This window comes from Phasianus colchicus, chromosome 25 (assembly GCF_987193195.1).
Source record: "Phasianus colchicus chromosome 25, bPhaCol1.hap1.1, whole genome shotgun sequence".
Taxonomy (NCBI): Eukaryota; Metazoa; Chordata; class Aves; order Galliformes; family Phasianidae; genus Phasianus; species Phasianus colchicus.
Window position 1 is genome coordinate 4,431,793 of NC_143460.1, and position 23,372 is coordinate 4,455,164.

A 23,372-nucleotide genomic window follows, 5' to 3' on the forward strand; every position below is an offset into this window, starting at 1 on the left:
CCCCCCCCCCCCCACGCCTACATACTCCGGAGGGGTAACAGATGTGTTCCCCAGCCCTGGGAGATGTGGGCTGCAGGGGATGAATGGTCCTGGCTATTTCCCAAAGCTGGGATGCGGGGTTAGGGCTCGTGATCACGGCTGTCCCCCAGTGATGGGATGCAGGGGGTGCGTGGTCACCCCCCTATACTGAGATACAGAGGGGCTGCACCCCCCTCCCCCTCCTCGTGCTGCAGAGCGGCAGCACGATGCGTTCGACCCCCCGGGGATGCAGAGATACGGGGGGCGCACAGCGCGGTCCCCACTTCCCGCAGTGACGCAGGGAGCTCCGAGCTGCTCGGAACGGTGCCGGGCAGAGGGAGGGGGGCACAGTGCGGCGGGGCGGGGGTGGCTGCTCTGTCTCCCCCCCCCTCCGCTCGGTGCCAGCCCGGCATCACGTGCCGCTCACGGTCCCCGAGCATGCCCAGCTCCCGCTCCGGCTCCCGCTCCGGCTCGGGCTCGGGCTGCGGCTCCGGCTCGGGCTGGGGCTGCCCCGGGAGGATGCTGAGCCCCTGAGTAACAGGGGGGGCCCGACCGCTGCCCGCCCTGCACGGTGAGTGCCCCTCGGGGCTGCCCCCACCCCCCTTCCTTCCTTCTCCTTTTCCTTTTCGGGTTTGCGGGGGGGGGTGAGGTCGTGAAGCGGCGGAGCATCCCCAGATCGGGATGTGTGCTATGGGGCCGGCGGGGGGAGTCCTTTCTTGGGGTATCTGTGCTCCAGAGGGGGGGCTCTGAGTGTGCTCTGAGTGTGCCCCGTGGTGCTGCAGAGGTGGCACCTTCTGGCTGTCCCTGGGGAACCCCTTTCTGCAGTGACGTCGGTGAGACGTGGGGCCCCCCCCAGCTGTCCCCACGGTGTGTCTGTGTGCTGAGTCCTGCCTTGTGTCCCCAGCCCCACCGCTGTAGGAGAGATCTGTGCTTTGGTGGGGGGGGTTCTCTGCATCCCTAAGCCCCCACGCTGATGGCTGGGGAGGCTCAGATTGTTGGGTTCCCCCCAGATATGCAAGCTTTGGGCTTGGTTTCATGGCTTCATCAGGATGGGCTGCAAGCAATGCAGCCCGGGATGTTGTCTGGCACTTCCCTTGGCTCCATCTCACTGCCCACTTGTTAGCAGCACTGAGCCCCCCCATGGCTGTGTGTCAGCAGCGAGGTGCTGTGTTTTCTCACCCCCCACCCCAGAGCACTGAGGTGTCTGGCAGAGCTGGAGATGGTCCCTGAGCAGTCAATGGCAGCTTTGTGACGCTGCTGCTATATCTGAAGGCACACGCTCTGCTCCGTCATATGATGGTGCATGCTAAATTAAACACGAGTCTGCGAAACCCATGTGGAAGGGCTTGGATTGATCACCCCATGGCAGTGGGGAGGGGGCACGTGGCCATTCCTGGGGTGTACAGGGGAGTGGGCAGCTCTGCTGGAGGCCAAGCACCAAGGGGACCTGGGTGGCATTTGCTGGGGATGATGTTCCTCCAGGCAGATGAGGCTGTTGGTAGGCAATGCATGCTGCTCTGCAGCTGAGAATTAGCAGCATCCGTCGGTTTCTCCCACTTCTACATGCTAAAGATTTGCAGCCCGCTGTGCATTGCGTGGCATCCCGCTGTTCATCCCATTGCACATCACATTGCATCCCACTGTGCATCGCAGGGCAGAACCTGGGCATTCTGCTCTCCAAGAGGGATTGCTCCTGACCTGCTCCGATCCGCACTTCTTGACCCCTTTACTCTGCTGGGGAAGAACTGGTGCAAGGTACTGGTGGAGCAGACAAGCAGCTCTCTTCACAGCTTTGGGCAGCCAGACCAGTGCCAGCCTCACTGGGAGCCGTGTTTTCCTGCTGAGTTCCCATAGAAACCGGCAGGAGCAGCAGCAGGGCTCGTAGGACTGAGGAGAGGAGGGACAGGCATGGATGGAAGGGCGAGCTGCATGCCTGGCACTGCAGGAGGAAGCTGCTGTGCCTGCTGCACACACACACCCCCCCCCCCCCCCGGCTGCTCCCTGCTGCAGGAAGGTGCATCAGCATCACCCCATCTGCAGTGCTTGTGTGTGTGTGCATGGATGTGTGGATGTGTCCGTGTGTGGATGTGCATTTGCACCCGTTGCTGCCTGCTGGCCGGCCCTGTGCTCTGCTGCTCTGCAGCCAGGCCTGGCATTGCCTGAATGCTACAAACATCACCCAGATGGGCAGCCAGGGCTTAATCCCTCGCCAGGCTGCTGAGCTCAGCTTAACCCTTTGCAGCCAGGCTGGGGCTCGGGGTCCTTTCGTCCTCCATCTGTACCCCCAGGAATCAGCTGGGCTGGGATTTCTCCTGCCTGTCGTTGCTAGCTGGAGGGGAAAGCACTGCTCCTCCGCCTGCCCTCCTCCCTTTCTCTTCTCTCTCAGGCATTTGTAGTAGCATCCCCCCTTCTGTTTTCCATAGCTTGAAACACGATAATCCACAGCAGGCAGAAAGAGTGCAGCAAGGAATGCGCCGTCTCCTCTTTAGCCTCGTTTTCCCCCAGGATCTGCCAGCTCTGTGGCTGCAGGGGGACACCCAGCTGTGCAGTGCTGCCCCATCCCAGTGGTACGTGGGGGTGTTCTGTGCTCCCCCAGCCCCAGATCTGTGTGATGGGGGCAGCGGGATGCTGAAATGTGCTGCTGTCGCGTTGGCTGTGCTGGGGCTCAGGTTGTGCAGAAAGGCTGTTGTTGGGTTGGTTTTTCATTTTGGTGTTGTTGGGTTTTTCTTTTTCTTCCTGGATTTTTGGTGCAGTTTTGCTTTTGGTTCAGTTTTCACCCCGTGCAAAGCAATGAGAGCAGCTGCTGGGGTGAGGTGGCAGGGAATCAGGTTGGGTGATGGCAGCGGCCGGTGGTGGCCTTAATCTGTGAATTTACCAAAGCTCTTTAATAAAGATTCAAAGTCACCAACTTCTCAATTAAGGGATGAGACAGCGCTTGATCCACGTTTCTGGGTCAGCCGGAGAAAGGCCGTGTCAGCCCCGGCTGATGGCTTCCCTTTGATGTTTCTGAAGGAGACATCCTTTGCATAAGGACCGTGCTGTGATGCAGCAGCAGGGCTGCGCTGCTCCCTCACCCCCCGGAGCCCCGAGACCCGGGGAAAGCCTCTCCCATCCCCTGTGTGCGCTGCGGGGACACGGCCGGGCCAGCGCCACCACCCCGGGGGTGACACCGCTCTGCTCTGGGGCTGGGTGGGCTGCGTCCTGCCGGAGCCCCCGGCGACTCCAGAGTGCTCATAACCCTCTGTTTACTCAAACAGCAGCCTCTTGCATGGGTGTTAATTGCAGAAGCTGGCAAAGCACTAATTAGGGGATAATGAGACGGCTTTTGTGTGCGCCTGGCGTCCCGTCGACAGACAAACTCCCTGCTCTAAACATGCTGTTCCGTGTCCACGCTCCCTGCTTGGGTGATCTTATGGGTCGGGACGTTCTATGAGTTTATGGCGATTCCCTGCTCCGTGTTATCATCCTCACTCAGGGTCCTGCCGGCTCACCTCCCCCCCCCCACGCACAGCACTTTGGGTGCTGCTCTCTGCCCCCATCCCAGCATAGCAGGGCAGCTCAGGGTTTCCTTTCACACCCCGTATCACCGGCTCCCCGTGAAGCCGTGCGATGCCCTTCTTTTAAGGGTTCCCCTCACTGCAGCAGAGCGGCTCGGGTGCAGCTGTGCTGCCCTGTGCTGGTAATTAAACGGCAGCCAGAGCCTTCGCAGAGCAGCCCTTTGTTCTCAGCGAGGCTCAGGCTGTCCCCATCCCCCGGTGGGAAGGGGCACGGGATCGGAGCTGAGCGCAGTGGCAGAGCAGAGCATCCTCTGCAGCCTGCATCCTCGGGGCGTTCACAGCTCCGGCACCCATCTCCCGCCGAGCAGCAGAGGCTGCTGTTCCTCTCCTGCTGCCTGCAGTTGCCGGGGACTCACAGCAGCGCTCTCCTCCTTGCCTGCCTTACGTAAGCAGCGGCAGCTCCGACAGCTCAGCACCGCCGGGGCCTGGAGCCTCGCAGCCCAGGTAAGAGTCACCCCTGCAACGTGTCTGGAATAGGTGAAGGTGCTGCTGCCGTGCTCAGCCTTGGGGTCTCACACTGGGGGTGAGCTGGGAGGAACGTGCAGTGTTTGGATCCGTCTCCATCCAGGCTGGCAGCTGGAGGAACAGCCAGGACCAGTCTGGCAGCACTGGGAGCACTGAGCTCCCCATCCAGCTTGGCCGGTTCTCACCCAGCCTTGCACTCCCCATTCCCTGGGCACCGTTTTGGAGATGCAGTGGGCGCCGTGCTCAGCACCTTCCTGGGTTCTGTGCCCCCAGGGGATGGTGCTCGGCGCCGGGTGAGGATGGGGTGTGTGCACCCATGGCACTGTGCCCCACACGCAGCCGTGCTGGGGCTCAGCATCCCAAGGGCCAAACATCCCCATCGTGCTGCGTTGCACCCGTGCTCCAGGCTGGGTATCTGAAAGCCTTTGGCGGACCCTTTGTGGTGGGTGCTGAGCTGTCGTGCAGTGCTGTGATCTGGCAGGTGAGGGCTAATTGTGGCTTCAAATGAGCTGATGCAAAGGGCTCACCTGGCGCAGGTGGTGTGGGTGAGGATGAGCCTGGCTGCTGCTCTGCATGGCTGTTCACAGCACTGTGTTCCAGAGGCTCCTCCTGACCTCTCCACGTGCACTACAGTCCCTGCTCCTCTTTGGGATCACAGGAGGTGAACCCCTGGGTTGTGCAGGGATTCCCTTCCTTTAAATCCACGGGTGATTTGGAGGTTTGGGTTTGAGCATCCCTTGGGTGCGGGATGGGGTTGGGGGCAGCGAGACAACACCCATCCCCATAGAGGACCCTTGGAAGCATTAATTCAGCAGGGCTGGGGGGGCCAAGTTCTGTTGGTTACAGAGGGAGGGAACGTGGCTGTCTGTGCAGTGCCCCAACCCCCCCTGACCCCACAGCTTCAGCAGGGCTCAGCTCTGCTCCTGCTGCTGTTTGGGGCATGGTGGTTCCCCAGAGCCATCTGCTCGATGCTCCGAAACTAATTTTCAAGCCTTTATTCTTCCGGAGAATTTGAAAACGAGATGAAACCCTCAGGGCCCGGGAAGCAAATCGGGAGATGGAAATCTGTGAGTTTCGCGTGTGGCTGATTGCTTTAATTGCAGAGTGCTGGGCAGTTGGGCAGGCAGTGCTGGAGCAGAGCTCCGAGCCGCAGCGCTCCTTTGCGACGCATCCTCCGTGTGAGCGTGGGATTTCTTTTCCTCCTCCTTTTTTTTTTTTTTCTTAAGCGCATATTTTGTGAATGTGCAAACGCAGTGACCTTTGGCAGGGGCCGCCTGCAGCTCCGTTGCTGCCTGCCGGCTGCTCTCCTGCCTGTCAGGGAGATGAGGGATTTGAGAGCTACGTGCGAACTCCGCAGCCCCTGGGCTCCAACTCTCAGCTGCAATCGTGGTGATGAGTTCCCCGAGGGGAGCGCAGAGCTCCTCATCTCTCCCTTTGTGCCACGAGATGTAGGGCCCTTCAGCAGCCGTCAGAGCTGCTGCTTCGTGCCCTGTCCCTCATCTCCTCCCTGCCAGCTGTGAGCTGCTCTTGGAGTGACCTTGTCCTTGCTGGCATCATCGCAGGAGGAACGGGTGCTGGTGCATCCAATGGGGTGGGCAACCAGGAATGGGGCCAGCGGGTCCAACTCCTGCCTGGGACAACCAGCACCTTATGCTGCCCCATCTCCCAGTGTCCTCGAGCACAAGATAGGGCCATGACCTCCTATGGGCTGCAGACAGATCTGTGTGAGCCCACTGGAGATAAGGGCTGTGCCGGCGGGGAGCCAGCAGGAATGTGATTTATGTGGTTAAAGTTCACCTGCTCTTAGGGGCCGTCCCCACTGATGGAGGGTTTGGAGTGGCTGAGGGCAGCGCAGACCTTCCTATGTCTGTCCCCAGTTTGAAGCCCTGGGATGGGGTTTTTGGGGCTCCTGGGGATGCTCATGAGGATGCAGCATCCTGTTGAGATGGGGATGTGATGCAAACGAAGCTCCCACACAAAAACTGAGATCTCTGAGGATGGTACGAATGCAGAGAGAGGTACACCACTGTGCTGGTGCACAAGTGGGGAAACTGAGGCACATCCCTTCAGTGGGGATCCAGGAGTCCTCTCTCTGCTGTCTTTTGCCCTGAGGTTTCCTTGGGTGTGTGTGTGTGTGTGTGCGTGTGCACACGCGTGCAGAATCCTGGCATCCAGCAGTCCCATTTCCTGATCGGGGTTTGGGTGTTACCATAGGATAATTATTCTGTAATTGCTCTCTAATGAGGTAGCAATCCTGCGGCAGGGCTGCAATTAGGGCTTCCCCCCACTGGGCTGTGCCATGAGCCCTGGCCTCATCCACAGAGCCCCTGCAGGTGGGTGCCCCTCACTCCTGGGTTGGGACAGGGAAATCTGGGCTGGGATGTTCTGCAGGAGGACTTTTCCTCTACACCCATCCCCCTCTCCCAACCAGTAGCACTGGGGACACTGGAGGGGGCTGGGGTCTGTCTGTGTGTTCCCACATTGCCAGCACAGTGCTGGCACACAGCCCTGGCACCGACCTGCACTGCTTTTCACTTCCTCCTGGCACCGTCTCCGCTCCCATCAAGGCCCTGTGGGGATTTCCTCCAACTCTCCTCCTTTTGCCTCTGCTGGCACAGCTGCTTCGCTCCTGCTTGAGGCATCCCATCCCCACTCCATCCCCAAACTCCCCTAAGTGCTGACAGACTTCAGCTCAGGATCCATCCTGCAGGATCACTGTGGCCAAGTGGACAGTGTGCATGGTCCCTGAGGCTCAGGCTGGCCCCGGCCAAGCACTGTGCTTTCTCTTTTCCTCCCATGCTGCAGGGCTGTTCCCTTCAGTCCCTTCCTAAATCTGGGTGCTGCTCAGAGCCAGGGATAGTGGAGCTCCGGCATCCGGTGCTGGTATTTATAGCCTGGCATGATGCTCGGAATCAGGCAAGGAGGGGGGTTGTTTTGGTGTTATTTCTCCCCAAATCCTCCTATTTTCAAGGCCAGGCTGATTCTGCTGGAGCTAAAGGCATGCAGTGGGGTTGCCCTATGTCACCCCATGAGGGATGCTCATACCTGGGGACCTCGGATGGGATTTTAGCATCAAGGAGGAGAAGCAGCCAAGATGGGGTCAGGTGAAGTCTGTGTGCCCTGCGCTCACCCTTTGGGTTTGTTTTCCCAGGCAGCATCTCTCCTTTCAGCTCAGCTGAGCAGCAATGATTAGCAATTCCTGCTTTCATTGCAAACCCAATGCGTGCTGCATGCTTTCCCCCCCTCCCCCATCACTTACATTCCCTGCTGGGGGGGACCTGCTCCACATCTTCTGATGCAAACTGTTTGTTTCCGTGTGCCTTTTATTATTTGGTTCTTTCTCCTCCTCATCCCAGAATCAAATAGATTCTCTAATTTGGAAACAACGAGCAGCAGTCAGAGTGGGAATGTAATGAATCTTTTAAAGCTCATTAGTGTGAGAGGTTGCATTGCACTGTGGGGTGGCCAAGGGGTGGCCACGGTGGGGGGTCAGTGGGGGTCCTGTAGGACAGTGCATGCCATGGAGCGTGGGGCTCAGCCCCACATTTTTGGGATCATGGGTCAGGACCAGAGCCTGAAGGGGCCGGGATCAGCCCCAGTGCTGGAGCAGAATTTGGGGTGTGGATGCTGAGACCTTGCTTAGATCCCACAGCCTTGGGGGGGACAGTGCAGTGGGACAGCAGCCACCCCGTGCTGCAGACTGGAGGAAGGGCTGCTGATAGTGAAGAGGCTGCTTGGAGCCTTGTCTTATCCCTTATGTGCTGGGCTTATCAGCAGACGTGCTGGTGCTGGAGATAAGGGGGACCTTGGGTTCAGGCTGAGGCTGGTGGGGGGGACTGATGCTCCTTGTGCTGGCACTGGGTGAGCTGTGGGGATGCACGGACATGGGGGGTGCAGCCTCTGTGGTTGAGGACTGGGGAGGAGTCCCCCCAAGGCTGGAGCATGGAGCAGCCCCTCCAGCTGTGCTCCCACTCCCATGGTGGTGGCCATGGGGAGGAAATCCCTCCCTGAGGCTGTCTGATTCCCACTGCACCCAGTGCAATCTCATTGCTCCAAAGGCAAATTTGCTCTTCTGAAGAAGCATCTTAAGATCTCAGGGTCAGGGTGCCGTGTGGGGTTGGATCAGCTGGGATGAACTGGTCATGGTGCTCTGCGTGCTGCCAGCACTTCCATGGGAGCAATGGGGATGAGGAGACAGGAGGTGGCCCTGCCCTGGGAGGGACAGCAGAGGGTGCAGGGAGCTGCGCATGGAGCAGGGCTTGGCATGTCTCCTTGCAATCAGGTGGAGCAATGGTAGAGGAGGAGGAGGAGGAGGAGGCAGGTGCTGGGCCTCGTGAACAGGCTGTGATTGTTTGTACCGTAGCATCGCCCACAGCTGCTTGTGCAAGCGGGGCAGGGAGTTGGCTCAGAGCTGTGCTGGGCTCGTTACACCTGGGACAGAGGATCTTCAGGTGAAATCCGGCCCCAGGAGCTGGAGGAGCACGGGAGAACCCTGAGCTGTGCTCATGCCCTCTGCTCTCCCAGCACAGGGATGCCACGTGGTGAAGGGTCCTCATGGATGTACCCGCAAAGAATCTCTCTGTGCCAAGGATCAGCAGTCCTGGGGCTTCCATTACCCAGGAGCAATGCCCCAGCCCTGTGTTCCCCTTGAGGGGGCACAGCTCCTTCTCTCCCCGCGGGCAGCTGCAGGATGAAGCAAGCAGCCGAGCGTGCAGCCCGGCCCCGCCAATGGTATGTGGCCGCCCCGGTTCTGGGCTGCAGGTGAGCCTGGAGAATTGGGAAAAACAGGGCAGGGTTTTGTCTTCTCGAATGTTTCCTCCCACTGCAGGAAGTACAGCCACGGTGGCACTGGCACAGAGAAGCCCCACGGTGGCACTGGCACGCTCTGGTTGTTAGGAGATGGCGAGCAGAGGGGCTCTGCTGTGGGGATGGCAATAGGCACTGGTTTAGGGGTGAACCTTTTGGTGGTCATGACCCCATCGTGGGTTGTGCATGCAGCACCGCTGCCTATTGCTGCTGGGTGAGGGATGCAAATGTGCTCGTGAGCACGGGCATCTGCTTGGCTGACCCTGCGTGCTGCTGAACCCCTCCATCCGACGGTGTGAGGTTTCCATACTGCTGCTCTTAGCACCCACGTGGCACTCAGCCAGTGCCCACCACAGGGTCACAACTCCTTTGCCAAGAGATGCAGAGCTGGGAGGGGGGGGGACAAAAGCCCACGTGCAGAATGCCATACCCCAGCACCAGGCTGTGCTTGGAGCCCAAACCGGCGTGCTTAAATCCAGCACTGCTGATGGGGGTCTCAATGGCACGGCTGTGCCCGGCGGAGTGCTGGCGTGGCTGTGAGCAGGCGGGAGTGGCGTGCAAGCTGGGGGTGTGCGTGTGTGCGAGCGCCTGTTTATATAGCAGGGAGCCAACCTGCAGTCTCAGATTTCAGACCTTGCTTATCAGCCCCCGGCAGCGCTCGCTTGGACGTGGCGGCTCTCGGCGGCTGCTTCTCCCTTCCCTGCAGCCTTCGGCAGCTCCCAGAGAGCAGGTCAGGCTGTGCCTGGGTCTGGGTGGTTGGTGGAGCTGGGGATGGAGGGAGGGGTCCTGGAGGAAAAGGTTTGGGATAGTGGAGGGGGAGCAGCAAGCTGGGCTTTGCTGGATGTTGGCTGCAGAGCTGCTCATGCAGCGCTGAGGAGTCGGATTGGAGCTGGCACCGGTGGGCACGGATAAGGTGAGGGTGTGCAGGGGTAGGGGCACAGAAAGGCTGAGGATCTGCAGGGGTGTGGGCATGGATAGGGTGTGGATTTTGTCCCCATTTGCTGGCAAACACAGCATACAGCCAAGGCTCTGTGCCCACGAGCGCAGCACGGTGCCCATGTGCAGCCTGCCAGGGGTTAAATGCCCTACAGGGAGCTCAGTGGCACCTGTGGGAGCACCGATAGTGCTGGCAGGGCTGGGAGCAGGGCAGGGGCAGCCCAGAGGGCTGAGCACACAGCTGGAGTTGCAGCAGGATGCAGGCTGGGGTCCTGCTGTCTGTGCCCATGTTTTGTGCCATTGGCTGGCTTTGAAACCAGGGAGAGCCCCAACCCTTCTGGCTGGAAGATAGTGCAGCAAGTTGCTTGGAATGCTGCTTCGAGCCACCTCTGCAGCTGGAAGCAGGACATGGTTGCATCCTTCTGGTCGTCAGACACATCTCCCCTGCAGTTCCCACAAGCTGGTAGGGCTGCCCGCAGCTCCTGCATCCCCTCCCTGGGGTGTGCATGGATGGGGACACGACGCTCTGCACTGAACCCACGCTGCTTTTCCATGTCTGTGGTCACAGCAATTGAGTGTGGCAGCAAATCTGTTGACAGGGCAGTGGTGGCATCTTGTGTGTCAGGGTCTGTAACCAAGCCATCCCCACATCTCTTATCTCCTGCCCTGCTGAGATAAGGCAGGAAGCACCCATGCGTGTGGTGCAGCTGCAGTTCTGGATGGATGTGCAGAGCTGGATGTCATCTCTGCTGTCTCTGCATGGTGCCTGCACCATCCTGCTGAGCAGGAATGGCACATGGGGAGGGAGAATAGGCCTGTGAGCCCAATGCATGGCTGGCTTCCTTCCACTCAGTGGTCCCTAAGGAGTTAAGTTTGATCACAGCTCCAGGTGCAATCCCTCGATTCCTGAGGACTCCTAACATCCTGGTCCAGAAATTTCAGCCAAATGTGGCTGAGATCTGCAATCTTCATGCATGGTCCTACGGTTCTGAGTGGAGATCTGTGAACGAGCAGAGCCATGGCACTGCATGGATCACTGTGCTCTTCTGTACCTGCCCATGGAGCAGCAGAGAATCCAGCTCTGACACAAACCCATCCAGAACTGCTGGGCTGCCCCAGAACCTGCTGAAGGCGAGCACCCACCTGGATCTGCCTGTCTCTGCCCTCCAGAAACTCAATGCCAGCCTCTGGCTCTTCCCAGCGCCGCCTTCCCGGAGCAAACCAGTTCTTTATAGAGGGCAATAACCAGCTTTGCTCATCTCAACTGGGACAAAGAGGAAGCCTGATGCAATTCCTCAGCCCCTGCTGCTGGGAGCCTCCTCCAGGGGATGCTGCAGGCAGGTGCAGTGGCAGAGGGATGCAACCAGGCTCCAGCACCAGCTCCCCAGCTCCCATCCCACCTGCGTCCCTCCCCAGGCGCAGCTGCAGGCACTGAGGTCGCATCAGGCTGTCACCCACTGCCCAGGGCTGAGAGCAACACCGCAACCTCTGTGGGATGAGGACAGAGTCAGGGCTGGGCTGCAGACAGAGCCTGAAGTGCTGCATCTCCCCGCCTCGCTTGGAGCTGGATTTATTTACTGGATACTGGGGGAGAAAGGGGAACTGGCAACAGGCTCGCTTGCAAATGGGATTTCTGGGAAGTGGAAAGCTGGCTTGCTTTCAGCCTGAACTGTCCTGATTTCCAATTGGAAACATCCCACGGTGACTAAACTTCATTCAGGGGAAGATTTCGTTGTGTGGAGCTGACGCTGCTGTGCTGCACAGCGCAGCCGTGTGGAGGTGGTGACAGCAAAGGGCCGTTTGGTGGCAGAGAGGCATTGGTGGCAGAGAGGCACTGCTTTGGGTTTGCACTGACCTGAGAAGCTCTGTTCCGTGGGGCCGCAAAGCATTGCAGCTCCTTTTGCTTTTCCCACAGCAAATTTCTCGCTTTTCTCCCTGCAAATTCCTTGCTTTTCCCCCTGCAGCTGTCCCTGGGACCTCAGTGGGAGCACTGCTGAGGACACAGCCTCAGTGATTCATCACCAAGCTGTGCCCTCCTGCCCCAGTTCAGCCCTGCGACACGGGGTGTGATGGGCTGGAGGCAGCCATAAACCCAGGGCACGGCCGTCCCATCACTGCTGAGCCTGTCCCAGTGGCAACTGGGCTGAACCCCGGGTACTTTAATGGCTTGTGGAGGAGGCTGATGGCAGGGTGTGCAGTGAGCCCAGCCCTATCTCCTGCAGGCTGCACCACGGCGGTGCCACCCTTGGTTGCATTGCTGCAGCACTGATAGGAACCAGTCAGAGATGTGCCAGGAGACACAGCTCTGTTGGGGGACAGCGAGGCAACACCTTTTGCCCCAGGTCCTTGTCCCATCCTGGGGGTCTGATGGCCGTGCTGGGGAGCTGAGCCCCTCCATGCTTGGTTTGTGGGATTTGCTCTGAGTGCTCTGAAACACTGATCTGCCTCAAGCCGTGCTCTGGATGTGCAGCCCCACTTAGCCCAGCGGTGTTGGTGTCCCCCACCTGTCCATGGTGGCACTGCTACTGTGCCCTTCTGAGCAGAGCCACTCCTGCGGTGAGCTCGGCCAGCCCAGCCCATCCCATCCCTCTGCCTGAGCTCCGTGTGTTTGGTTTGGTCTGAAATCTGTTTGCTTACAAACAAAGCTCAGGCTGTGGGGAACCTTTGGTTCCTGCTCTGTTTGTACGTGGAGGCTGTGGCGTGGACGCGTGCGCATGCTGTGCTGGGGGCTGCTGGTGACAGAGCCAGGGCATGCAGCACATTGCTGTCACACTGGAGGTGCCACTCCTGGATACTGGGGAGCCCTTTTGGCTGCTCCTCCATTGCACACCCGTGCTATATTCACGTGCTTCTCCCAGGGCTGCGTGCAGGGCTGTGGGTGCTTGCAAAAACTGAGAGCCCCATTCACCCCACGTAGATCAGGGCTGCTGCCTGCACCATCCTTGGGAGCTGCCTGGCACCACGCACTTGCACAACCAAGATGCATGTGCTCTTGCATCATAGCACGGTTGCAAGCTGTTTTGAGCCTACAAAGGCATGGGATCAGATCTAAAAACAGTGAGTTTTCCCACTGCCACTGTCACACCCATGCAGAGGTACAGAAACACAGCGCTGTACAAGAAAGGCCCTTGGGATGGCAGTGGCTGTGGCAGGGTGAGACTGTACCAGCTTCGCTGCAGCATGGGGACTGTGAACTACAGCACATGAGCCTCTTTGCAGAGATCCAAGCAGGCTGCTTGTTCCCACCCCTCCTCTCCACTGTAACAGGTGTGGGGCTGCACACCGCGCCGGCACAGCCGGCAATGCCAGGAATGTGCCGAATGCGTCGGGGCTTGACTGCAGGAGGTCTGGGCACAGAGCAGCCAATGAGTCACTTGGAGGGCTGGCAGCAACCCATGAACCCACAGACAAGTGAACCCAAAGTCTCCTCAAACCCGAATCCACGCAAGAAGCAGCTGCCCTCCAACCCACAGCTGGCTGGATGCTCTGAGCCCATGCTGTGCCGTGGTGGTAGCAGTGGGGCTGAGGGTTTGGCATTGAGGGTGGAAGCAGAATGATGTTGTGCCCCCCCAGCATCCCGAGCTGCTGCCCCAGGAATGGGAAATCCAAAGGCTGCACCCATATGCAAAAGGGCCGAGCCCTGCTGCAGGCAGATCTTATCAGCCGCCGCATCTGTGCTTATTTACGGCTCACTCCTGTCTGTGTGGGTTTTTTTGGCCGTTCGATGGTCTTCTATCTTGATTAAAACCATCCCCACGGCAGCCCTCTGCTTTCCAGCCTGCACAGGGTGGTGCCGTGCAGATGTTTGTCCAAAGCTATTTATGAGCACTCGCAGCCTGGACACCCCGGGGTTGCAGCCAGGGCTGAGCTGCTGGAGAAGACAAAATCCACTGCGTGTCGGTGTCCGAAATCCCAATCTGCATCGGGCTGTGAGTACCTCTACCCCATGGCTGCAGCAATGGGGCCGTGCTGAAGGAGGGGAGCATGGGCTGAGCGTGGATGTTTGCTCCATTATTGCAGGAAAAGGGGAAGCATGGGGCTGGGGATGGAGATGCTGCAGCTTTCCTCACCCTGGGGGTCTCCGTTGGTGGCTGAGCTTTTTCTCATCCCCTCTGTGGCTGCAGGCACTGATGTGCTCTGGCATGGGATGGTGGGGGCTGGCGGCAGCTGCAGCCCAAGGTTAATCATCAGCTGCCCCACAGGTTGGCTAACAGCAGTGGGAAGGGGAGGAGATGTGTCCAGTCCCTGCAGCACTGGGGGGGGTCTGTGCCTGGGGAGTGGGGAGATGTTCCTGCCAAGGGATTAACCCTTCACTGACAGCACGCCTGGCTGCAGGTGGTGACTTTTGTTTGAGGGAACATACGCCCTTCCCAGAGACACAGGGACGGTGCCAGCTGTGTGCTGCACACCGAGGTTACCTTGCAGCATCCCCCTCTCTGCTATTCCCCGCTGCTCATTGGGCTGCAGAAAGCTGCAGAGTCCAGCCTCACTGCACAGAGGCAGGATGAGACCCTCAGGATCTGCACTGTGCGGAGACACGGAGCAGCGTGGGATGCTCATAATGAGGACTTTGCAACCCCCACCAGGTGCAGCCGCTCAGTGCTGTGGGGACAGCCACAAATCCCCCAGGATGCAGAGCCCGTTTGCATTGGGAGAGGGTGGATGGATGAGCCGCACCGTGGTGACATGCGAGGGGCTTTGGGACAGCGTAGCCAAAGCCGACGGAAGAATCCTACCGCTGCGGCGCGGTGCCGAGGGGGTTAAAGCAGCCGGGCTGCGGTGGCTGTTAATGATTGATACTGACCGCGGTCCCGAAGGGCTCTGCAGGAAATCATCCAGCGGCAGCGCACAGCCGCCGGCGTTGGCAAACGGTGCGGACGGAGGGGACGCGCGGTGGCAGCGGTGAGTGCGCGCGGTGCGGTGACACACGTGGGCCATTGTCTGCGGCCGGGGGACCGCGGGGTGACGCGGATGTGGCCGCCGAAGTGTCACTGCGGTGCCTGTCGCCGAAAGGATGCTGTCGCGATGATCGTGTGCGGTGGCTTAGGCAGGTGCTGAGGATTTAACCCGAAAGGATTTCCCCACGCTGCTGCCGTAATCCCCCACCCCTGACCTGAGTTGCCCGAGGAGAGCTCGGCTCTGGTTTGCTTTCTGCCTCGATTGCTTCAGACAGGTATTTCTGCTGCTGGAGGTGGTTTGGTAAAGAGCTTAGGGAGAGCTTTATATCCCCTAGGCCAGAGGTTGGTGTGCGGTTCTGTGGCCATATCTGTGCAGCACCTGGTTTGGAGGCTTTGCCCACAGCACCGTGCCAGACCCTGCGCCCACGTCCCCACTGTGACCACAGTGCCAGGGGGATGGTCTGCAGATCCAGAATGGTTCCAGGTTGGTGGGGGCTGTGGTGTGTGGGGGGAGGCTGATGGCTGTGTCCTGAGCTGGGTCATGCACTCCACGTCTCGTGTCTGCTTGCCCTCACTGTGCCATGTGCATCTCAGTGTCTGCACGGCTCTCTGTGGGCACAGTGGGTGCTGGGATGTGGGTGTGTTTGTCCCCAAGGAGGAACAGCGGGGTGATGTGGCTGAAGTGGGACACAGAGCTGTGTCCCCATCCTCGGTCACTGCTGTCACACCGCTGTGACATTCCCCAAATGTCAGCCCATGGATATGGGCTGCCCCAGGCTCTGCATCTCTTCCAGCACCGCATTTCAGCCAGGCTGTCCCTCTGAGGGATGCCTTTGCCTCTCCCACTGCCAGAGCCGGAGCTGTGATGGAGCAGGAGTTACCAGGGAGATCAAACATAAACTCTCTGCTTTCCCTGGACTCCTCTCCTTGGCCGGAGCAGGAGGGGAGCATCGGCCCCCCCGCCACAGGCAATGCTGGCTGCCAGCAGCTGCTTTGTTCTCTGGAAATCCCCTGAGGTCCCTGGGCTCCATCCCGCCCTGCAGTGCTGAGCACAGAGGGGGCTTCGCCATCCTATCTTCCATCTATCAGGGTTGGGACCCCAGCCCCATTAGGTACCCCAACCCCATAGGGTCCCTCAGATGTCCTGCTCAGTGCCACCTCCACCCAGCTGCGTGGTGGTGACGTTATATGTTGTGCTCACTGATGCAGAGTCACCCTGTGGGATGTGGGTGTGCAGGCAGCCACCGTGCTCCCTCCCTTCCGGGGACTTTGCCCAGCAGCTGCCAACCCCAGTGCTGCATGCAGGATCCAGCTCAGGCTTTGTGACTTTCCTTCCTTGTGCATCTCCCATGGATTTACTGCCAGGGTGTGTTTGCAGCCCGGAAAGCCCAGCCTGGCTGCGGTGCTGGTGGGCTCAGTGGCCCACCCCGCAGAGTGCACAGGATGCAGCAAGCCATGGGTGCAGGCTGACATCAGTGATGGATGGTGAGGTGTGGTGCTGTGGCAGCTGATGTGTGGTTTGTCACCAGGGTGGGGTGGCAGAGAAGATGGGTACTCATGGCACTCTCCCTCCTGGGGCTGCTCAGTGTTCCCTCCCTGCATGGCCAGGCTTGGAGGTCCTAAATGGCACGTGATGGCCAAAGTGGCCCAGCAGTGTCCCAACACCAGGGCCACCTCCCAGGTCCAGAACAGGGCAGGAGGTCAAATAAATGCATTGCATCCCCAGCAGCTGAATGGGGAACACAACAGTGCATGGGCCTATAGGAGCAGGGTGTGCAGATGCTGCTCGGATGCGTCCCCGCGCCGTGCCAGGAGCAGCAGGAGCCAGGAGCTCGTTGTTGTTAGCGTGGGGGCTGTGCTGGCTGCTGGCCCCCATCCCTGCCTCGGCGGTGAATGCGGCTCCGGAAATGCTCTCTCAGCTCAGCTGGCGGCGTGGCTGGGGTCAGGGCATGGATTGGGTTACGAAGGAAAACCGGCGGTGAGAGGGAAACCTCCATGCCTGGCTGTGCACCCAGCGCGGGTGTGTGGGTGCCCACAAAGTGCTTTCATCCCACGGCTGAGCTCAGTGCATTTCCAAGCTGTGCTGAGCCCGTGGCAGTGCCTGGTTAGGAAGTGGGGCAGGCCAGGGGGTTGCGTGGAGCTCTGTCCTCCTCTCTTTGCCTCCATCTCCTCCTCTCCCTGCAGCCTTTTCCCTTTCAGCCCCCCCCAAGCGAGCCAAGCCTCACGCATAACTCTTGTAAGCAGAAGAGAATTTGGAAACACTGAGAGCAGCAATTCCCAAACTTCTCCTCCATCAGCTCTGCTCCTGGCCACCGATTCCCCGCTCTTCCCTTTGTTCAACTGAATTCCTGTCCGCTTGCTCTGCCCGTCCTCCCACAGTGCTGTGACCCATGCTGGGGCTGTCACCGTGCACCACACAGCGAAACAAGGAGGGTGCACACCCCTTGTTATCCCACTTGGATCAGTTGGAATGGCTGCACAGGGAGCAGCCCGGCCCCCTCCTGCTGCCTTTGCCACGGCCCCTCGCTTTGCGTGGGGACGGCGGAGGAGCTGAGTGCTGGCGCTCATCCTCTGGCTGTTGGGTTGCTGCTGCGCCTGCAGAATTGCTTCTATTTATTTTTTTCTCTCACATCCAATGTGCAGAACTGAGCCTTGTGCTCTGAGCAGCGCACAGAGGGTCTGGTTTATTATCGCTCAGGGGGAAATAAATCTTCCCAGAGCGTCGCTGATTCCTCGCAGACAAAGCTGCTCCTTTGTGCTCCTGGCTGTGCAATGGGGCTGCTGTGTGGATGGAGGAGAAAGGCTCCGTTTCCCAGTGCTTTGCTCCCAGATTTTTGCCCTCTGCTCCCCAGCAGGTCAGGGCTCAGCAGTTTGCATGGGGCTGCTTGGAGGTGGGTTTTTCTCCCACCTCCTCACAGGGTGCCCATGGATGACACCGTGGGTGCCGCCGTTCCCTTCTTCCTGGGAAAACAAACAGATTTCAAGGGCTTGGTCAGAGGACAGGGATGTGGCTGAGGAGGAGGAAGAGAGGTGAAGAAAGGACTGGAAAAAACAGAGGAAGGAGGCCAGGATGAAGGGAGGGTTTGGCTCACAGCCACCCGAGCCCCTCGCCCAGGAGCTGCCTGGATGCTCGCCCTCGAAGCCGTTGTCGGAACGTGCGTAAATGCTCCAGATTTACACCTCCAGATTTACACTTCCAGATTTACACGGGGCCCCTCAACGGGGCTGGGGCCAGGGGCTGGGGAAGTGCGTGCAGAGCTGAAATTCAGGTTGGGGTGTGGGAGGACAAGGTGCTTCGTTCCTGGTGGCTTTCTGCCAACACGGGAGCTGGGGGATGCTGTTAGCAGGCTGGGAGCGCTTGGAGGGGTTGGCCTGGATTCAGCCTGACCAAGGAGGGGGGGGCAGTCAGGATCCTCTTCCTCACAGATCTGCTCTGGTTCTGGTGCTTGGCTGGTTCCCAGGGATGGGAGGAGAGGCTGTACTCCCCTACTCCCCTCCAGCTCCCAGCCCATGTGGATGACAGCTCACAGCCTCCACACCACAAGGATGGCCACAGTGTGGGAACGATTCCTGGGTTTTGGGTGCAGCTCAGAGGTGACTCGTTCTGTCCCCAGTCCTAGCTCTCAATGTGCTTTTTGTATCCTGGTGTATCCAGCTTGCTGTGCACACTTCAAGGAGCTCTGCCAATGCGTGGTAGCAGTGTGAGATGGGGTTACCCCGTGCAAAGGAACTGCAGAGCAGACTGGGCACCTGCATGGATGTGGAGCCTTATGCACATGACAAGCACTGATGGAGAGGGGCTGTGCATCGTGCCCTGGGGACCAGGAGGGGTCCTGACCTCCTGGGCAGGCAACTGAGGAGGAAGATAATGGGATGCAGAGAAACTCCAGGCAAAAGCCTGAGCTGCTGGGAACAGCTCGTAGGCAGAGGCAGTCAGCTGTGAATCCTGCCAGGAGTGCAGAGTGCCACTGATGGGCTTTGGTGATGTGCATGTGGCACAGTGCTGCTGCTGCTGCTTGCACCAAGGGGGATTGCAGAAGAGGGATGCACCCATGCAGCACTTTGGCCATTGCAGGGTCCTTGGATTGTACTCCTGGCCATGTCCCAAGCTTTTGTTTGCAAACGCTGGGCAGCAGTGACCTTCACAGTGCAGGAAGGGCACCGGGTGAGCCAGGAGGGTTTTCCCCATGGGGAAAGGGTGGGGTTGTCCTGCGCTCAGCAAACTTTAACTTTGGGGAGAGGGAAGAAAAGCAGCACCCAGAGAAAGTTTGTTCTTCACTTCCTGTGTTTATTCCCTTCCCTTTCTCCCTACCTTTAAGAAAAAGCAATAGGAGATTGAAAATATGCTTTTTGTGTGTGTGTGTGTGTTTACCCTAAGGAAAAGCCCCAGCTCTTCTCTCCTGAGAGATCCAGGGCAGCCCCCATCCAGAGCTGCTGCTCAGAGCCCCAGTGTATGGCTGCTCTCTCTGGCACAGATGTGGCCACAGCCATGGCCACCCTGGGCGACTGATGGCTGTGACATGGCCCAGCTGGCACAGGCAGAACAGCGCTGCTCTGAGATCACACAGCCAGGGCTGAACCCCACTTCACAGCTGGGAACCACTTCAGGCCACCACTGAGAGAAGCTCTGTGCCACCCTTGTGTGGGACCGGGGATGGGGCAGGAGGTGAAGCATTGGGGTGTTTGCTGGCTCTGGTGTTGATGCTGGCACTGGGTGCACAGCAGCGGTTTGGCACGTGCCCATGGGCCGTTGGGGGACCTTGATCACTGGTAGCAGATGGTGGCAGTGATTGGGGAGCTGCAGTGGTGTGGATGAGTGCGTGTGTCCCACCCCACAGCCAGCGGCGTGCCAGCAAGAGGAGCAGTGCATTGCTCCTGGCTGCTCCCAGAGCAGTGTCAGCCCGTGGTGCTCTAAAGGGGTGCACAGGGTTGACTGGGAGCTGCCACCTCAGCCTTGCTGGAGCATCCTCTGGCCTGGTGCTGGTGACATGGTTCTCATCCCCAGCTTCTCCCCGCTGCCCTCCTGGCATTGACAAGGACTGTTTGTGCTGGCCAAGGTGAGCATTGGGGTTGGCACCAGCATTGGGGTGGGCACCAGCACTGACCCTGCTCACCCCAGTCTGGTCAGTGAGGGAGGCTGTGCTTCCAGGTCTTGATTTTGGGAGGAGCAGGTGAATGATGCAATGCTGCTGATGCTGAGCTGAGCAGCACTGCATGCTGGCGGTGTCCCGAGGTGGTCCCAGGGCACCAGCAGAGCAGGGACGTGGTGTGATGGAGGCCAGCTGCTTGCTGCGCTCCGCTTCCTTCTTTGGAGGTTTCCTTGGAGGGGAGGGAAGGCAGCGCTGACATCTCAGTGCATTATCATAACAGTCCTGGTGCATTCGCATTGGTTTTTCAAAACGCCGTGCCCAGGGGGAGGGCTGGGTAACCCCGACTGTGCCTCCCCCCTTCTTCTGCTGGGTTGCAAAGGGCTCCCCAGACCCCATCCCCGAGTATCGAAGCCCCACGCGGTCCCCATCCCCTGTGTTGCACAGCGGTGGTTGGTGCTGGTGGGGGTCCCGTTGCTCTCCTGATGTGACCTGGGAAGGGACGGAAGCGCAGCAGGGAGGGAGCGGGGAGGGTTTGGGGACAGAAGCAGGGGGAAGGGACGCAGACAGCGAATGCAGGGCAGAAGCAGCGCCGGCACCGCACGGCTCCCTTCCTCACCGCCGCACCGTCCCCTCCCTGAGCACACCGCTCTGTGCTGGGGGGGGGGACCCCGCAGCCCCGCTCGCCCTTCGCTCGCCGGATCGCTGCACCTGGGTTTGGGGGGGGTTGGAGGCGGCGAGCTCTGCGCTGCCCTTCGCTTCTCCTCTGCTTGGGGACGCGAACGGGAGCCGCAAGCTTGTCCCCGCTTTGCTGCCTCGCCAAGCCGCACCGCATCGGGGCTGCCAGCGCCCGCGGGAGCCGCTCTCTGAGCTCCACCGCTGCCACCGTGGGAAACACCGATGCCACCGGCGCGGATTGGCGCAGCTGGGAAAGGACACCGAGCCCCACCGCGCGCTGCCGGTGTCCCACTGCCCGTGCGGCACCGCCGTGCCCGGGGCACGCGTGGCATAAGCGGTCGTTGGGTGGCACGGGATCTGCCTTGCCCGCTGCTGCCATGGTGGGAGCCGGCAGCCGGCGCTGAGCTTGGAGGGCATCATGCTGAAGTTTCGGGCGGATCGGAGGGTGAGGTAGGAAACCCCGGGGTGGGCAGGGGGAGGTCGGTGGTGCGGAGGTGGTGGCGGTGGCTGGGGACCCTCAGGCAGGGCAGGGACTGCTGCATTGCAGTGCCTGGGAGGCGATGTGAACTCGGAGTTTCTGGAGCAGGGTCAGCCGAGACAGATGGTTTTGGGGGGGGTAAGGAGCTTCTCTCATGTTTCTGAGGCCTGGGGTGGGAACAGTGCAGGGAGGGAGTGTGAGTGCCTGGGTTGGTGCCAGGAGGAGGCACAGGGGCTGTGATGCTGAGCGGGCAGCTTGGCCTGGGGCAGAGCTCGGCCTTTGGGCAGAGAAACCCACAGCAATGTGTGGGTGGTGGGCAGGGCTGGGGACTTAGGGGATCTGGGGGATGTGCTCAGTGGAGGCTGGGTGGTACCGGTGGCTCAGGGCAGCCCCTACTATGCAGGGCTGAGGATCAGGGTGCTGCTTGTTCACTGCATGCACCCTCCCTCTGTGTTAGCATCACAAGCTGCCCTGTCACTGCTGTGCTGTGGCTCTCCAAACTGGGGACAAACGGTGGCAGAAAGCCCCTTCAAAGCTGGGAGCCTCTGCAGAGGACTCACATCAGATGCGCTGGCAGCACAGAAAAGCCCGGTGCCAGGAGAGTGGGTGCTGCCCTTGCTGCAGGTTGCAGATTTTTAGGGTAACCCCCAGCAAAGGAGAGCTGGGTTCAGGACCAGGGTGGGACCTGCATGGGGGCAGCTCCCAGCAGGGCTCTGTTTGGCAGAAAGCAGTGGCTATTCCTGAGCCTGGCTGCAGCCCAGCCTCGGGGTGAAGCGTGCATGGATGGGATGGTCTTGGCAAATATTTTCTTGCTCAAACTTCCCCTGTTTTGCTGACACTCAGCTCTTTGGCAGCATGATGGGCTGTTTGCACGCTGTCTTCTTGGGTGGCCATGGGCAGCTGTGTCCCCATGCGCATCAGTTTTGGGGGACTGTCACCAAGAGGGCGTCCTTTGCACCCCCTGTTGCAAAGCAAACTTCCCAGGATTGATGTGGCAGCCCCCACCCAACATGAAGCAGCTGTGCTGCATTTTGGGCTCAGCTGGCTGCCAAAACCCCACCTGGGGATCTGCTGAGAGCCCCCCACACACACACCAGTGGGGCCAGGTGCTTTGTGACCCTGGCATTGTGGCAAATGGCTCTGAATCCAGCGAGCCCAAGCAGAGGATATGACGTCGGCGTTGTTGCTTTCAGCTCAGCCCAGGCTGAGCCACGGCTGCTGCTCCTGCAGCGATTTATTCTGACAGCTGGGGGGGGTTATGGAAATGTCTCACCACGCGACAGCCGCTGCTGTGTGATGTGTCCAGCAGAAGTAATGAGGTCTCAGCTGGCAGAGACCTCATTCCGGCTCTTGGCGAGGCGAGTGCAATCTGGGAAGCGCAGGTGAAAGGCGGTGCAAATGGTGCAAGAAGCACAACAAAGCGCTGGTGCTGGAGCAGCAGAACGGTGCTAAAAGCAAAGGGATTTGGGGAGTGAGCAGGGATGGATGGAGCTCTCTGCTTTGCATAGGTGGGTGGGCAGCACCTCTCTGGGTTTCTCTGTACCCTTGGACCCCATCCTCCCCTTTCCTGGGTGCTAACAGCCCACTGCATTGTGTCTTGCAGCCACAATGAAAGGCGGAACACCTTCCTGCACCCAGTGACGGGACAACTCCCGGAAGAAAACTCAAGAATAGACTTGCAAAAGTAGGTTGGGTCCCACCTCCCTTTGGTTTCAGGACCAGGGTGGGCTGCGGGGTAGGGAAACATCGTCCGGGGGAGAGGGGAGTGTGGGAACACAGCCATACTGACAGCCCCATCTGTGCCAACAGGCCGACCTTGGACATGTCAAGCAAAGCAGGCAGCAAGCGCCCGGCAAACAGCAGCAGCAGCAGCGAGCCCTCCAACCACACCATGGTGACAGAGGTGGCTCCGGAGCGACCCGGAGGCCGGGTGCGTGCCCGGGTCCACGTGGCACAAAGGGCAACAACGGAGCAGATGGGAAATGTGGGTCCCCCCCGGGCACTGAGCTCATCCTCTCCTCCTCTGCAGGCGTCGCGCTCCTCCCGTAAGGGCATCGCCTTCGGGAAGCGCTCCAACTCCATGAAGAGAAACCCCAACGCCGCCGTCACCAAAAGCGGTTGGCTTTACAAGCAGGTGCCCCAGCCCCTCTGTGCTCCATCCCAGGGAGTGCTCCTCCCAATGGCTGCGTGCTGCCAGCATCTCACTGCTGCTCTCTTGCAGGCCAGCTCGGGGGTGAAGCAGTGGAACAAGCGCTGGTTTGTGCTGGTGGATCGCTGCCTCTTCTACTACAAAGGTACAACGGTTGTGGGCGTTCTTGTTTTTGCAAGTGCTCACTTTTGTGGGTGCTCACTTTTGTGGGTGCACGCTTTTGTGAGTGTTTTTGCTTCGGCAGCTGCTTGCTTTTCATGACTGCATGCTTTTGGGGGTGTCTGTGCGTTTTGCAGGCGT

General features: G+C 59.7%; 1 protein-coding gene across 10 annotated transcripts in view; it reads left to right on the plus strand.

Annotated features, from left to right (window-relative positions):
• The first annotated feature begins 422 nt into the window (after positions 1 to 422).
• Positions 423 to 23,372, plus strand: part of PLEKHA6 (pleckstrin homology domain containing A6) — a 38,895-nt gene continuing 15,945 nt past the window's right edge. For 2 of the 10 annotated variants that reach the window (XM_090124484.1, XM_090124491.1), the window contains exons 1-5: positions 14,607 to 14,684; positions 22,527 to 22,607; positions 22,733 to 22,853; positions 22,953 to 23,057; positions 23,145 to 23,217. In XM_090124484.1, the coding sequence (XP_089980610.1) occupies positions 22,746 to 22,853; positions 22,953 to 23,057; positions 23,145 to 23,217 (286 nt within the window). In that variant the 5' untranslated portion in view covers positions 14,607 to 14,684; positions 22,527 to 22,607; positions 22,733 to 22,745. Of the gene's footprint in view, positions 590 to 3,996; positions 4,020 to 14,604; positions 14,685 to 20,150; positions 20,896 to 22,526; positions 22,608 to 22,732; positions 23,058 to 23,144; positions 23,218 to 23,372 lie in introns of those variants that run through there. The other 8 variants (XM_090124485.1, XM_090124481.1, XM_090124483.1 and 5 more) reach the window with 8 other exon arrangements.